The 14,040-nt window shown below is 39.0% G+C and overlaps 1 protein-coding gene across 5 annotated transcripts in view; it reads left to right on the top strand.

The window, feature by feature from the left end:
• Positions 1–14,040, top strand: part of LOC123464538 (ATP-binding cassette sub-family C member 4-like) — a gene marked incomplete at its 5' end in the record, with an annotated part of 335,503 nt that overhangs the window by 124,808 nt on the left and 196,655 nt on the right. For all 5 annotated transcript variants that reach the window (XM_045162462.1, XM_045162465.1, XM_045162466.1 and 2 more), the window contains 1 exon segment: positions 12,967–13,101. In XM_045162462.1, coding sequence (XP_045018397.1) covers positions 12,967–13,101 — 135 coding nt within the window.

Here is a 14,040-nt window from a genome sequence, read left to right as displayed (position 1 = left end):
TCGTGCATCGAACCTGGACTGGTGACTCGTTTCATACATGATATTTTACATGTTTCAATGCCATTCTCCCAAATCTTCCCACCCTCTCCCTCTCTCACAGAGTCCATAAGACTGTTCTATACATCAGTGTCTCTTTTGCTGTCTCGTAAACAGGGTTATTGTTACCATCTTTCTAAATTCCATATATATGCGTTAGTATACTGTATTGGTGTTTTTCTTTCTGGCTTACTTCACTCTGTATAATAGGCTCCAGTTTCATCCACCTCATTAGAACTGATTCTGATGTATTCTTTTTTTTTTTTTTTTTAAATGATGTATTCTTTTTAATGGCTGAGTAATACTCCATTGTGTATATGTACCACAGCTTTCTTATCCATTCTTCTGCTGATGGACATCTAGGTTGCTTCCATGTCCTGGCTATTATAAACAGTGCTGCGATGAACATTGGGGTACACGTGTCTCTTTCCCTTCTGGTTTCCTCAGTGTGTATGCCCAGCAGTGGGATTGCTGGATCATAAGGCAGATCTATTTCCAGTTTTTTAAGGAATCTCCACACTGTTCTCCATAGTAGCTGTACTAGTTTGCATTCCCACCAACAGTGTAAGAGGGTTCCCTTTTCTCCACACCCTCTCCAGCATTTATTACTTGTAGACTTTTGGATCGCAGCCATTCTGACTGGTGTGAAATGGTACCTCATAGTGGTTTTGATTTGCATTTCTCTGATAATGAGTGATGTTGAGCATCTTTTCATGTGTTTATTAGCCATCTGGATGTCTTCTTTGGAGAAATGTCTATTTAGTTCTTTGGCCCATTTTTTGATTGGGTCATTTATTTTTCTGGAGTTGAGCTGTAGGAGTTGCTTGTATATTCTCGAGATTAGTTGTTTGTCAGTTGCTTCATTTGCTATTATCTTCTCCCATTCTGAAGGCTGTCTTTTCACCTTGCTAATAGTTTCCTTTGATGTGCAGAAGCTTTTAAGGTTAATTAGGTCCCATTTGTTTATTTTTGCCTTTATTTCCAATATTCTGGCAGGTGGGTCATAGAGGATCCTGCTGTGATGTATGTCAGAGAGTGTTTTGCCTATGTTCTCCTCTAGGAGTTTTATAGTTTCTGGTCTTACATTTAGATCTTTAATCCATTTTGAGTTTATTTTTGTGTATGGTGTTAGAAAGTGTTCTAGTTTCATTCTTTTACAAGTGGTTGACCAGATTTCCCAGCACCACCTGTTAAAGAGATTGTCTTTAATCTATTGTTTATTCTTGCCTCTTTTGTCAAAGATAAGGTGTCCATATGTGCGTGGATTTATCTCTGGGCTTTCTATTTTGTTCCATTGATCTATATTTCTGTCTTCGTGCCAGTACCATACTGTCTTGATAACTGTGGCTTTGTAGTAGAGCCTGAAGTCAGGTAGGTTGATTCCTCCAGTTCCATTCTTCTTTCTCAAGATCACTTTGGCTATTCGAGGTTTTTTGTATTTCCATACAAATTGTGAAATTATTTGTTCTAGCTCTGTGAAGAATGCTGTTGGTAGCTTGATAGGGATTGCAAGCAATCTATAGATTGCTTTGGGTAGTATACTCATTTTCACTATATTGATTCTTCCAATCCATGAACATGGTATATTTCTCCATCTGTTAGTGTCCTCTTTGATTTCTTTCACCAGTGTTTTATAGTTTTCTATATATAGGTCTTTAGTTTCTTTAGGTAGATATATTCCTAAGTATTTTATTCTTTCCATTGCAATGGTGAATGGAATTGTTTCCTTAACTTCTCTTTCTGTTTTCTCATTATTAGTGTATAGGAATGCAAGTGATTTCTGTGTGTTGATTTTATATCCTGCAACTTTACTATAGTCATTGATTAGTTCTAGTAATTTTCTGGTGGAGTCTTTAGGATTTTCTGTGTAGAGGATCATGTCATCTGCAAACAGTGAGTGCTTTACTTCTTCTTTTCCAATTTGGATTCCTTTTATTTCTTTTTCTGCTCTGATTGCTGTGGCCAAAACTTCCAAAACTATGTTGAATAGTAATGGTGAAAGTGGGCACCCTTGTCTTGTTCCTGACTTTAGAGGAAATGCTTTCAATTTTTCACCATTGAGGATAATGTTTGCTGTGGGTTTGTCATATATAGCTTTATTATGTTGAGGTATGTTCCTTCTATTCCTGCTTTCTGGAGAGTTTTTATCATAAATGGATGTTGAATTTTGTCAAAGGCTTTCTCTGCATCTATTGAGATAATCATATGGTTTTATTTTTCAATTTGTTAATGTGGTGTATTACATTGATTGATTTGCAGATATTGAAGAATCCTTGCATCCCTGGGATAAACCCACTTGGTCATGGTGTAGGATCTTTTTAATGTGTTGTTGGATTCTGATTGCTAGAATTTTGTTAAGGATTTTTGCATCTGTGTTCATCAGTGATATTGGCCTGTAGTTTTCTTTTTTTGTGAGATCTTTGTCAGGTTTTGGTATTAGGGTGATGGTGGCCTCATAGAATGAGTTTGGAAGTTTACCATCCTCTGCAATTTTCTGGAAGAGTTTGAGCAGGATAGGTGTTAGCTCTTCTCTAAATTTTTGGTAGAATTCAGCTGTGAAGCCGTCTGGACCTGGGCTTTTGTTTGCTGGAAGATTTTTGATTACAGTTTCAATTTCCGTGCTTGTGATGGGTGTGTTAAGATTTTCTATTTCTTCCTGATCGAGTTTTGGAAAGTTGTACTTTTCTAAGAATTTGTCCATTTCTTCCACGTTGTCCATTTTATTGGCATATAATTGTTGATAGTACTCTCTTATGATCCATTGTATTTCTGTGTTGTCTGTTGTGATCTCTCCATTTTCATTTCAAATTTTATTGATTTGATTTTTCTCCCTTTGTTTCTTGATGAGTCTGGCTAATGGTTTGTCAATTTTATTTATCCTTTCAAAAAACCAGCTTTTGGTTTTGTTGATTTTTGCTATGATCTCTTTTGTTTCTTTTGCATTTATTTCTGCTCTAAGTTTTAAGATTTCTTTCCTTCTACTAACCCTGGGGTTCTTCATTTCTTCCTTTTCTAGTTGCTTTAGGTGTAGAGTTAGGTTATTTATTTGACTTTTTTCTTGTTTCTTGAGGTGTGCCTGTATTGCTATGAACTTTCCCCTTAGGACTACTTTTACCGTGTCCCACAGGTTTTGGGTTGTTGTGTTTTCATTTTCATTCATTTCTATGCAAATTTTGATTTCTTTTTTGATTTCTTCTGTGATTTGTTGGTTATTCAGCACCGTGTTGTTCAGCCTCCATATGTTGGAATTTTTAATAGTTTTTCTCTTGTAATTGAGATCTAATCTTACTGCATTGTGGTCAGAAAAGATGCTTGGAATGATTTCAATTTTTTTGAATTTACCAAGGCTAGCGTATGGCCCAGGATGTGATCTATCCTGGAGAAGGTTCCATGTGCGCTTGAGAAAAAGGTGAAATTCATTGTTTTGGGATGAAATGTCCTATAGATATCAATTAGGTCTAACTGGTCTATTGTATCATTTAAAGTTTGTGTTTCCTTGTTAGTTTTCTGTTTAGTTGATCTATCTATAGGTGTGAGTGAGGTATTAAAGTCTCGCACTATTATTGTGTTATTGTTAATTTCTCCTTTCATACTTGTTAGCATTTGTCTTACATACTGTGGTGCTCCCGTGTTGGGTGCATATATATTTATAATTGTTATATCTTCTTCTTGGATTGATCCTTTGATCATTATGTAGTGACCATCTTTGTCTCTTTTCACAGTCTTTGTTTTAAAGTCTATTTTATCTGATATGAGTATTGCTACTCCTGCTTTCTTTTGGTCCCTATTTGCATGGAAAATCTTTTTCCAGCCCTTCACTTTCAGTCTGTATGTGTCCCCTATTTTGAGGTGGGTCTCTTGTAGACAGCATATGTAGGGGTCTTGTTTTTGTATCCATTCAGCAAGTCTTTGTCTTTTGATTGGGGCATTCAACCCATTTATGTTTAAGGTAATTGCTGATAAGTATGATCCCGTTGCCATTTACTTTATTGTTTTGGGTTTGAATTTATACACCATTTTTGTGTTTCCTGTCTAGAGAATATCCTTTAGTATTTGTTGGAGAGCTGGTTTGGTGGTGCAGAATTCTCTCAGCTTTTGCTTGTCTGAAAAGCTTTTGATTTCTCCTTAATACTTGAATGAGATCCTTGCTGGGTACAATAATCTGGGCTGTTGGTTATTTTCTTTCATCATTTTAAGTATGTCTTGCCATTCCCTCCTGGCTTGAAGAGTTTCTATTGAAAGATCAGCTGTTATCCTTATGGGTATTCCCTTGTGTGTTATTTGTTGTTTTTCCCTTGCTGCTTTTAATATTTGTTCTTTGTGTTTGATCTTTGTTAATTTGATTAATATGTGTCTTGGGGTGTTTTGCCTTGGGTTTATCCTGTTTGGGACTCTCTGGGTTTCTTGGACTTGGGTGATTAATTCCTTCCCCATTTTAGGGAAGTTTTCAACTATTATCTCCTCAAGTATTTTCTCATGGACTTTCTTTTTGTCTTCTTCTTCTGGGACCCCTATGATTCAAATGTTGTAGTGTTTAATATTGTCCTGGAGGTCTCTGAGATTGTCCTCATTTCTTTTAATTCGTTTTTCTTTTGTCCTCTCTGATTCATTTATTTCTACCATTCTATCTTCTAATTCACTAATCCTATCTTCTGCCTCTGTTATTCTACTATTTGTTGCCTCCAGAGTGTTTTTAATTTCACTTATTGCATTATTCATTATATACTGACTCTTTTTTATTTCTTCTAAGTCCTTGTTAAACCTTTCTTGCATCTTCTCAATCCTTGCCTCCAGGCTATTTATCTGTGATTCCATTTTAATTTCAAGATTTTGGATCAATTTCACTATCATTATTCGGAATTCTTTATCAGATAGATTCCATATCTCTTCCTCTTTTGTTTGGTTTGGTGGGCATTTATCCTCTTTATCTGCTGGCTCTTCCTCTGTCTCTTCATCTTGTTTAAATTGCTGAGTTTGGGGTGTCCTTTCTGTATTCTGGCAGTTTGTGGAGTTCTCTTTATTGTGGCATTTCCTCACTGTGTGTGGGTTTGTACAGGTGGCTTGTCAAGGTTTCCTGGTTAGGGACGCTTGTGTCGATGTTCTGGTGGATGGAGCTGTATTTCTTCTCTCTGGAGTGTAATGAAATGTCCAGTAATGTGTTATGAGATGTCTATGGTTTTGGGGTGACTTTGGGCAGCCTGTATCTTGAAGCTCAGGGCTGTGTTCCTTTGTTGCTGGAGAATTTGCTTGGTATGTCTTGCCCTGGAACTTGTTGGCCCTTGTGTGGTGCTTGGTTTCAGTGTCAGTATGGAGGCGTTTGATGAGCTCCTGTCAATTAATGTTCCTTGGAATCAGGAGTTCCCTGGAGTCAGGGTTTGGACTTAAGCCTCCTACTTCTAGTTATTGGTCTAATTTTTACAGTAGTTTCAAAACTTTTCCTTCTATACAGCACCATTGATAAAACATCTACATTAAAGATGAAAAGTTTCTCTACTGTGAAGGTCACTCAGAGAGGTTCACAGCGTTACATGGAGAAGAGAAGAGGGAGGAGGGAGTGAGAGGTGACCCAAATGAGATGAGGTGGAATCAATAGTGGAGAGAGTGGGCTAGCCAGTAGTCACTTCCTTATGTGCACTCCACAACTGGACCGCTCAGAGTTGTTCACGGAGTTATACAGAGAAGAGAAGAAGGAGGCAGGAGACAGAGGTGGCCAGAAGGATAAAAGGGGGAAATGAAAAGGAGGGAGACAGATCCAGCCAGTAATCATTTCCCTCAGTGTTCTCCACTGTCTGGAACACACAGAAATTCACAGAGTTGGGTAGAGTAGAGAGGGGTTAGGGAGGAGATACAGGCGACCTGGTGGAGAAAATGGAGAGTCCAAAGGGAGAGAGAGCAGTCAAGCCAGTAATCTCGTTCCCTAGTGAAAAATGGGTCCTGAAGATTGGGTTCTTAAAGGTACAAAAGTTGGTAACAAATACATAAAAGCAAAAATTAAAGATCTAGAGTAGAGTTTGGAATTTCAAAAATGTGATGTTAATGAAAAGAAGAAGGAAAAGAAAGAGAAAAAACGAACAAAGAAAAACAAACAAGATCATGAAAATTATAAAGAAACTACGGGTACAGAATTGATAACTAATACCAAAAAGCAAAAATTAAAAATCTAGAGTAGAGTTTGGAATGTCAAAAATACAATGTTAAAAAAAAAAGAAGAAGAAAAATAAAGAGAGAAAACAAACAAACCAAGAAAAACAAAGTCGCAAAATTATAAAGAAAATACAGGTACAAAATTGATATCAAATACCAAAAAGCATAAATTAAAAATCTTGAGTAGAGTTTGGAATTGCAGATATATGATGTTATACAAAATAAGAAGAGAAAGAAACAGAGGAAAAAAAAAGGTCATAGAAATTATGAAAAAAACTATAGGTACAAAATTGATAACATATACCAAAGGGCTAAAATTAAAAATCTAGAGTAGAGTTTGGAATGTCAAAAATACAATGTTAAAAAAAAAAGAAGAAGAAAAATAAAGAGAGAAAACAAACAAACCAAGAAAAACAAAGTCGCAAAATTATAAAGAAAATACAGGTACAAAATTGATATCAAATACCAAAAAGCATAAATTAAAAATCTTGAGTAGAGTTTGGAATTGCAGATATATGATGTTATACAAAATAAGAAGAGAAAGAAACAGAGGAAAAAAAAAGGTCATAGAAATTATGAAAAAAACTATAGGTACAAAATTGATAACATATACCAAAGGGCTAAAATTAAAAATCTAGAGTAGAGTTTGGAATTTCAAAAATACGATGCTAAAGAAAAGAAGAAGGAAAAGAAAGAGAGAAAAAGTGAACAAAGAAAAACAAACAAGGTCGCAAAAATTATAAAGAAACTACAGGTACAAAATTGATAACTAATACCAAAAAGCAAAAGTTAAAAATCTAGAGTAGAGTTTGGAATTTCAAAAATACAATGTTAAAAAAAAGAAGAAGAAAAATAAAGAGAGAAAACAAACAAACCAACAAAAACAATGTCACAAAAATTATAAAGAAAATACAGGTACAAAATTGATATCAAATACCAAAAAGCATAAATTAAAAATCTTGAGTAGAGTTTGGAATTGCAGATATACGATGTTATACAAAATAAGAAGAGAAAGAAACAGAGGAAAAAAAAAGGTCATAGAAATTATGAAAAAAACTATAGGTACAAAATTGATAACATATACCAAAAGGCTAAAATTAAAAATCTAGAGTAGAGTTTGGAATTTCAAAAATACAATGTTAAAGAAAAGAAGAAAAAGAAAAAAAAAAAAAACATGGTCAAAAAATTATAAAATATATATATGAAGTTTGCTGAAGAAGAAAAAAAAATAGGGTCTTTTTTTTTTTTTTGCAAAGTAATAGTTATAAAAGTGAAAATTAAAGGACAATAGAGGACTTAAAAATTTTTTTTAATTAAAAAAAGAAAGAAAGAAAGATTGATCATAAAAATAGTAAAAATATATCTATCTTTCTCTGGTTTTGTTGTGAGTATTGTGGGTTCAGTTCATTTTTGGCTAGTTCCTTGGTCCGACTTATATTTCTCAAGATCTATAGGCCCCTTCCTATGTAGTCCGTAGTAACCACAGGGTTTTAGTCTATGGCCTGTAGCTTCCAAGGCGTTTCCCTCTGTTATAGCTTCTTCTGTTTGCTGGTCTCTTCAGTGTTTGGTTCCCGCCCTGACACAAAGGGGACAGTAGAGGACACTATTTTTTTTTTTTTATTATTTAGGCTCACTTGTTCAGCCGCGCTGTGGGGAGGGAGGGAGGGATGCTGCAAACAGATAACACTGGCGTGCGCTCACAGTGCCTCAGCCACACTGGGTCTGCCCCTGCTCACGGCATGTTTAGCCTCCCTGCCCACACTGCTCGGGCTCTAGGTTGTTCCGCCGGGAACAATCAGAGGCCGACCCTGGGCTGAGCTCCCAGGTCCAGGCCGCTCAGGTTCAGGCACTCGGGTAGTCCTCAGGCGCAGACTCAGTTGGGCCTGCGTTTTGTGCTCTTCCCAGATCCGAGCAGCTCAGGTGATGAGGTGTTTGGCGAGCGCCAATGCTGCGACTTATCGCCTCCCCGCCACTCGGTTATCTGGGTGTAAAACCGGTGCACCTTCTCAGGCAGATGTTGACCGTCTAGACCCCCAAGAAGTTTTAGTTAGCAAAGAAGCCTGCTTATAGTTTTATAGATAGTGTCTCTCTGGGGCTGCGATTGCCCCCTTCCGGCTCTGGCTGCCTGTCACCGGAGGGGGAAGGGCTGCAGTCGGCTATCTCTGTTCAGTCCTTTGTTCTGTGCGCGGGCCTGACGGTGTCTTAGGTTAGGGCTGGCTTTTCGCGTGGTAGATATCCCACAGTCTGGTTAGCTAGCCCAAATTATTTCACTCAGATAGCGCTCAGGACATTTGGGCCCAATTCTTACTCTAAGGGACACAGCCCGCGCCGCACTTCCCTGCCCAGCCCCCGCTTGCTAATGCCGTGTGCAGGCGTCTGCGCTGCTTCTCCGCTGGGGGAGTTACCGTAGGGCTCACAATCTGCGATTTTTAATTGTTTATTTATTTTTTTTTCTCCCTTTTATGTTGCCCTCTGTGCTTCCAAAGCTCGGCACAGATTCGGCAGTGAGAAGGTTTCCTGGTGTTTGGAAACTTCTCTCTTTTTAAGGCTCCCTTCCCGGGAAGGAACTCCGTCCCTCCCTCTTTTGTCTCTTTTCTTGTCTTTTATATTTTTTCGTACCTCCTTTCGAAGAGTTGGGTTGCTTTTCTGGGTGCCTGATGTCCTCTGCCGGCATTCAGAAGTTGTTTTGTGGAATTTACTCGATGTTTAAATGCTCTTTTGATGAATTTGTGGGGGAGAAAGTGTTCTCCCCGTCCTACTCCTCCGCCATCTTGGCTCCTCCTATGTTTCTTCCTCAACACAAACCTCTTCTCAGTAGAATTTTTCCCAGAGAAATCAAAACCAGAAACTGTTGTAATATCCCCACTTGGAAAGCACAAAACAGCTCATACCTAACTAGAGTTTTACTTAAGTCTGTTTTTCACCTTCATGGAACATTTCTTTCAGAAACCTACATGGCTGCAATTAGAATATTTCAGAAGTGGAAACTCCTTCAAAAACTCCAAAAGATTTCACTCACGTTTTCAAAGGAAAATAATTAATATGGAGGTAGAAAGCACAGATGGGGAGAAGAGATTACTTTAGGAGGGGAGTGCTTATGAGCAAAGGCAGCAGATTGGGGAAAGTGACTGTGGAGGTGACCGTGAGCCAGCCTTCATAATCCCCCTGGTGAGAGACTAACTTATTATTTCAAGATCTAGGAAAGGATTTTGAGCTAATTCTTGCCACCTTGCCCCATCACTGAGAAAATCGCGGGCACCCATGTCACCAGTGAGGGACCCACGACGCAAGTTGGGACAGCTGTCCTTGTGTCATCACCTGGAGACCAGAAACAGATATGACACAGACCTTCCCCTCGCAGCTCTACTTGTCGATAAGTGGGGCTCTATCTCTATTGTTGTCATCATTTCTTATCAGGCTTTAACTCCATCCTCTCCTGCCCCCCACCTCTCCATGCACTCACCCACCTCTCCTTACATTCCTCTTTTTCACTGATGGCATCTTGCCAATGAATGTATCAAGTTATTTTGCAGTTGCTGCTGCTGCTGCTAAGTCGCTTCAGTCATGTCCGACTCTGTGCGACTCCATAGACGGCAGCCCACTAGGCTCCCCCGTCCCTGGGATTCTCCAGGCAAGAACACTGGAGTGGGTTGCCATTATATTACAGTGGGTCCATTTAATTTTTATGTCTAGACAGCTACTAGGAATATCTGCACATAAACAGGTTTGATAAACACATCTTCATTGAGCTTATGTAACTCACTTACTTGTCCATCATAATGTGTTTTTACTTAACCTACTAGAGCTTGATAAGTAATTCAAGATTGGATTTCCTGGAGAGATCCTGGGGTTCAGGGATTATTATCACACCAATTTTAATGTGTGATTTAGTTTATAGTTTAACTTGTGTTACAGAAAGGGTGGGGACATAGTGGGAAATTATACGAGATTTTTATTATAAGGGATGAAAAAAATCCAAAACTATACCTATTTTTCTGTACACAAAGAGAATTTAGATTTGCTTTATGTTTATTTGTTCTGAAATATATGGAATCTTTGATCAAGCTGCTGCTGCTAAGTCACGTCAGTTGTGTCCGACTCTATGCAGCCCCATAGATGGCAGCCCACCAGGCTCCCCCGACCCTGGGATTCTCCAGGCAAGAATCCTGGAGTGGGTTGCCATTTCCTCCTCCAGTGCATGAAAGTGAAAAGTGAAAGTGAAGCAGCTCAGTCGTGTCCCACTCTTTGCGACCCATGGACTGCAGCCTACCAGGCTCCTCCGTCCATGAGATTTCCCAGGCAAGAGTACTGGAGTGGGGTGCCATTGCCTTCTCCTTTGATCAAGCTAGTAAATGTAAAAGCTAAGTTGGTAAAATTCTGTTTCCAGCTATTTTTCAGTCTTTGTCCCATCTTAGCTCTTGTAGCTCCTAATGTCTTGCCTTTTAATTAGATCCAGTTTATTTTTGCTTTTATTTCTTTTGCTTTGGGAGACTGATCAAAGAAAATATTGCTGCAGTTTATGTCAAAGTGTTCTCTACCTGTGTTTTCCTTTTGTTTTATAGTGCCCAGTCTGATCTTAGTTCTTTAAACTATTTTGAGTTTATTTTTATGTGTGGTATGAGGGAATATTCTAATTTCTTTCATTTCCAGGTATGCAGCTTTCCCAGAACTATCTAACAAAGAGACTGTCTTTTCTTCAATATATATTCTTACCTAATCTTTCATAGATTAATTGAACACAGATATCTGGACACCCATGTTTTAAAACTGCAGGTTTTCTTCTTCAACATCAGGAGGAACAGTTATGTTCTATCTATGCTATGCTTAAGTAGAATTGCACATTCAGGGCATCTAAATTGACATGCCCAATTGATATATAGAAAATTCATTATGTGGATGAGACATTCAGTTATTCTTGGACTCTTTTGAGAAAGGTGCTCTTAACAATGATTCACAGTATAAGCAAAAGATTAATAGGAATATGACCTTTGTGAGACTTAAAAAATGGTTCCAATTAAATACAAAGGATGAAGTTAACTGCAATACCTACGTGTAGAAAAAATAACTTGTGTCTTGTTTAGAGTTCCAGCATATTCTCTTCCTTTTAAAAAAAAAAAATAATATTATGAATTTATTTTTTGCTGTGCTGGGTCTTCTTTGCTGTTTGGGCTTTTCTCTAGTTGTGGCAAATGTGTAGACTTCTCCTTGCAGAGGCTTCTGTTGTTGGGGAGCACAGGCTCTAGGCACTCAGGCTTCACTATTTGTGACATGTGGGCTCAGTAGTTGTGGTGCATGAACTTATTTGCTCCGCAGCATGTGGGGTCTTACCAGACTAGGGGTCAGACCTCTGACTTCTGCTTTGGCAGGCAGATTCTTTTACCACTAAGCCACCAGGTAAGCCCATACCACATATTCTTTTTAGATACATTTATTCTAAATATGACCTAAATGAAGAATTAAATTCCACTTCACATCAGAACTATGTTTGTAGTTCTATTATTTGGGTCAATTGTTTCAGGTACTTTTTCCCCCTCCATAACCATTAACCAAGATCACTCAAAAGTAGAAAGACAGAGTTAAGAGCCCCTTCCTCTCCCTTTCAGTTTCCAATTAGCAGGTTTGTTAATGAGCAATAAAAGGGGTGAAAGGCAAGCAGCTTAAGAAAGAAAGAGAAAGAAGCAAATAAAGGTAATTTGTGAAAACCGATTCAGATCCTAGGCAGTTCAGGTTGGGCTGCCACATGTGTTGTGCAGGCTGTGATCACTTCAATTTGGAGCTCAGTTTCTTATTTGCTGTTATAGACTTATCCAAAAAGAAAACTGGATTTCTAGAAATTCCTTCTGTGCAGAGCAGTTCTGCAAAAGCTGCCTATATATCAGCTATTTTTGCCAGCCTTCCACTCTCATAATAATAAACTACAGCCACAGCCAACTTCAAGAAGCATCTTAAACTCTTGGATAAGGGATTCTGCCCCTCTTGTTGTTCAGTCACTCAGTCTCTCAGTTTCCGATCCTTTGTGACCCCATGGACTGCAGGACTCCAGACTTTCCTGTCCTTCGATACTTACTGGATTTTGCTCAAACTCATGTCCATTGAATTGGTGATGCCATCCAACCATCTCATACTCTGCCATCCCCTTCTCCTCCTGCCTTCAAACTTTCCCAGCATCAGGGTCTTTTGCAGTGAGTCAGCTCTTCCCATCAGGTGGCGAAAGTAATGGAGCATCAGCTTCAGCATTAGTCCTTCCAGTAGGGGCTGACATAATCCAGGACCCTAAAGAAGTTCCGGAAGCATTTACTTTTTTCCCCGCAATATTGCTCAGATTGTCAAATCAACTTGACAATTAATTTGTTGTCAGGACTCTGCCATGTGGTTTGTATGATGTCAACCTACTTTTTAGATAAATGCAGTCTGATTTTCTTGAACCAAGACCTTTCCCAGCTCTATGTATCTGTATAAATAGCCCTCAAAGCTCAGAGTCTGGGAGCTAAAAGCACTAACTAATGATAACAACCCCAAATGCCCTGGGCAGAATATAAAATGCTACAGACTGTCCTGTTCCAGTAATCATATTCTAAGCTTTTCATTTTCTTCCTTTGCTATAACCATATAATGATGAAAGGTCGGGCTGGGCCTTTGTCTACCTAGTAAAACAGGGGAATCAAACCATTTAAATATCAGTCGTACCACCCCGATTCTCCCCGACCTGCCTCTTTTTGAAATATTGTCTGAGTTATGTTACTGGGGGATATTGTATGCTCATGGGTTTCTTTCTGCTGTTAACAGGTTTTGGATTCAGGGACACAGAAAGAATATAGTTGGCCACATCGTTTGCTGCAAGATAGAAACAGCCTATTTTACACGATGGTGCAACAACTGGGTGAGGCGGAGGCTGCTGTCCTCACCAAAAGGGCAAAAGAGGTGAGCCTGCTGCGGGAAGCTGTAATGAAAATTCGCCTCCAGGGTGCATTCTTCACAAGATCTCCATCAAGGGTCTGGGAACAAGCACTCTGTGCTCATTTTAATTAGAAGTCACCAGAGAGGAAGCTTCATGACTGGGTCTTAACAACATGTGTCAGGTTGAAGGCAGGTCTGCTGAGAATCTGCAGCAGTGCTGAGGGTGGGGTCAGGATGTGTGAACCTTTCTGTGTGCACACACATGTGCCTGAGACAGAGGTTTTGGATTCGACTTTCCACATGTTTGGACTCTGAGTTGAGATTCTCATGGAGCACTGAACACCCTCATTTTGCAGACCTTTTACATTCATTCTGATTGGTGATCAGCACATTTGTGATACAAGTTCTGTTGAGAAATATCCAGGAAATTTGAGAGTTTAAGGGGAAAAATCTTGGAATATTTTGATTCTAGGTAGATCTTCCAGAGAAAGGTGTAGGTCTCTTCTGTTTTGTAATCTATAAAGAAAACTCTTACCTGAAATTATCACTTTGTCCCTAATTATTGTTGTTTAGAATGAGGCCCATTTGTCCCCCATGCTTCCTCTACATTCTAGAAGATGAAATTGTCATCAGGACAAATCAAGAACTCACAACACCTTCACACTGTAGTCTGAATGGTGCCTGAAGTTTTACAGGGCACTTTCTCAGAGATGAGATGTGTGAGGCACTGAGCACTGTACATGGTGTGAGGAAGGGGCTCAGTGAGTAACATTCAGGTCACGTGGTATCTTCCTAACAGAGGTGTAGTGGTAACCAAGGTCTGGTTTAAGAGGCTTAGCCATTGTCATACAGCCATCTGTAATTCTTTCTGGGACAAGGTGGGAGTAGGATTGGGGTCGATGGGAAGACAGAGGGAAGGAAGGAAGGTCTGGTGTTCTTGCCCCTTAAGATGCATGGCTCAGG

This window comes from Bubalus bubalis, chromosome 13, assembly GCF_019923935.1.
Source record: "Bubalus bubalis isolate 160015118507 breed Murrah chromosome 13, NDDB_SH_1, whole genome shotgun sequence".
NCBI lineage: Eukaryota > Metazoa > Chordata > Mammalia > Artiodactyla > Bovidae > Bubalus > Bubalus bubalis.
This window is presented reverse-complemented; position numbering and strand designations above follow the sequence as displayed.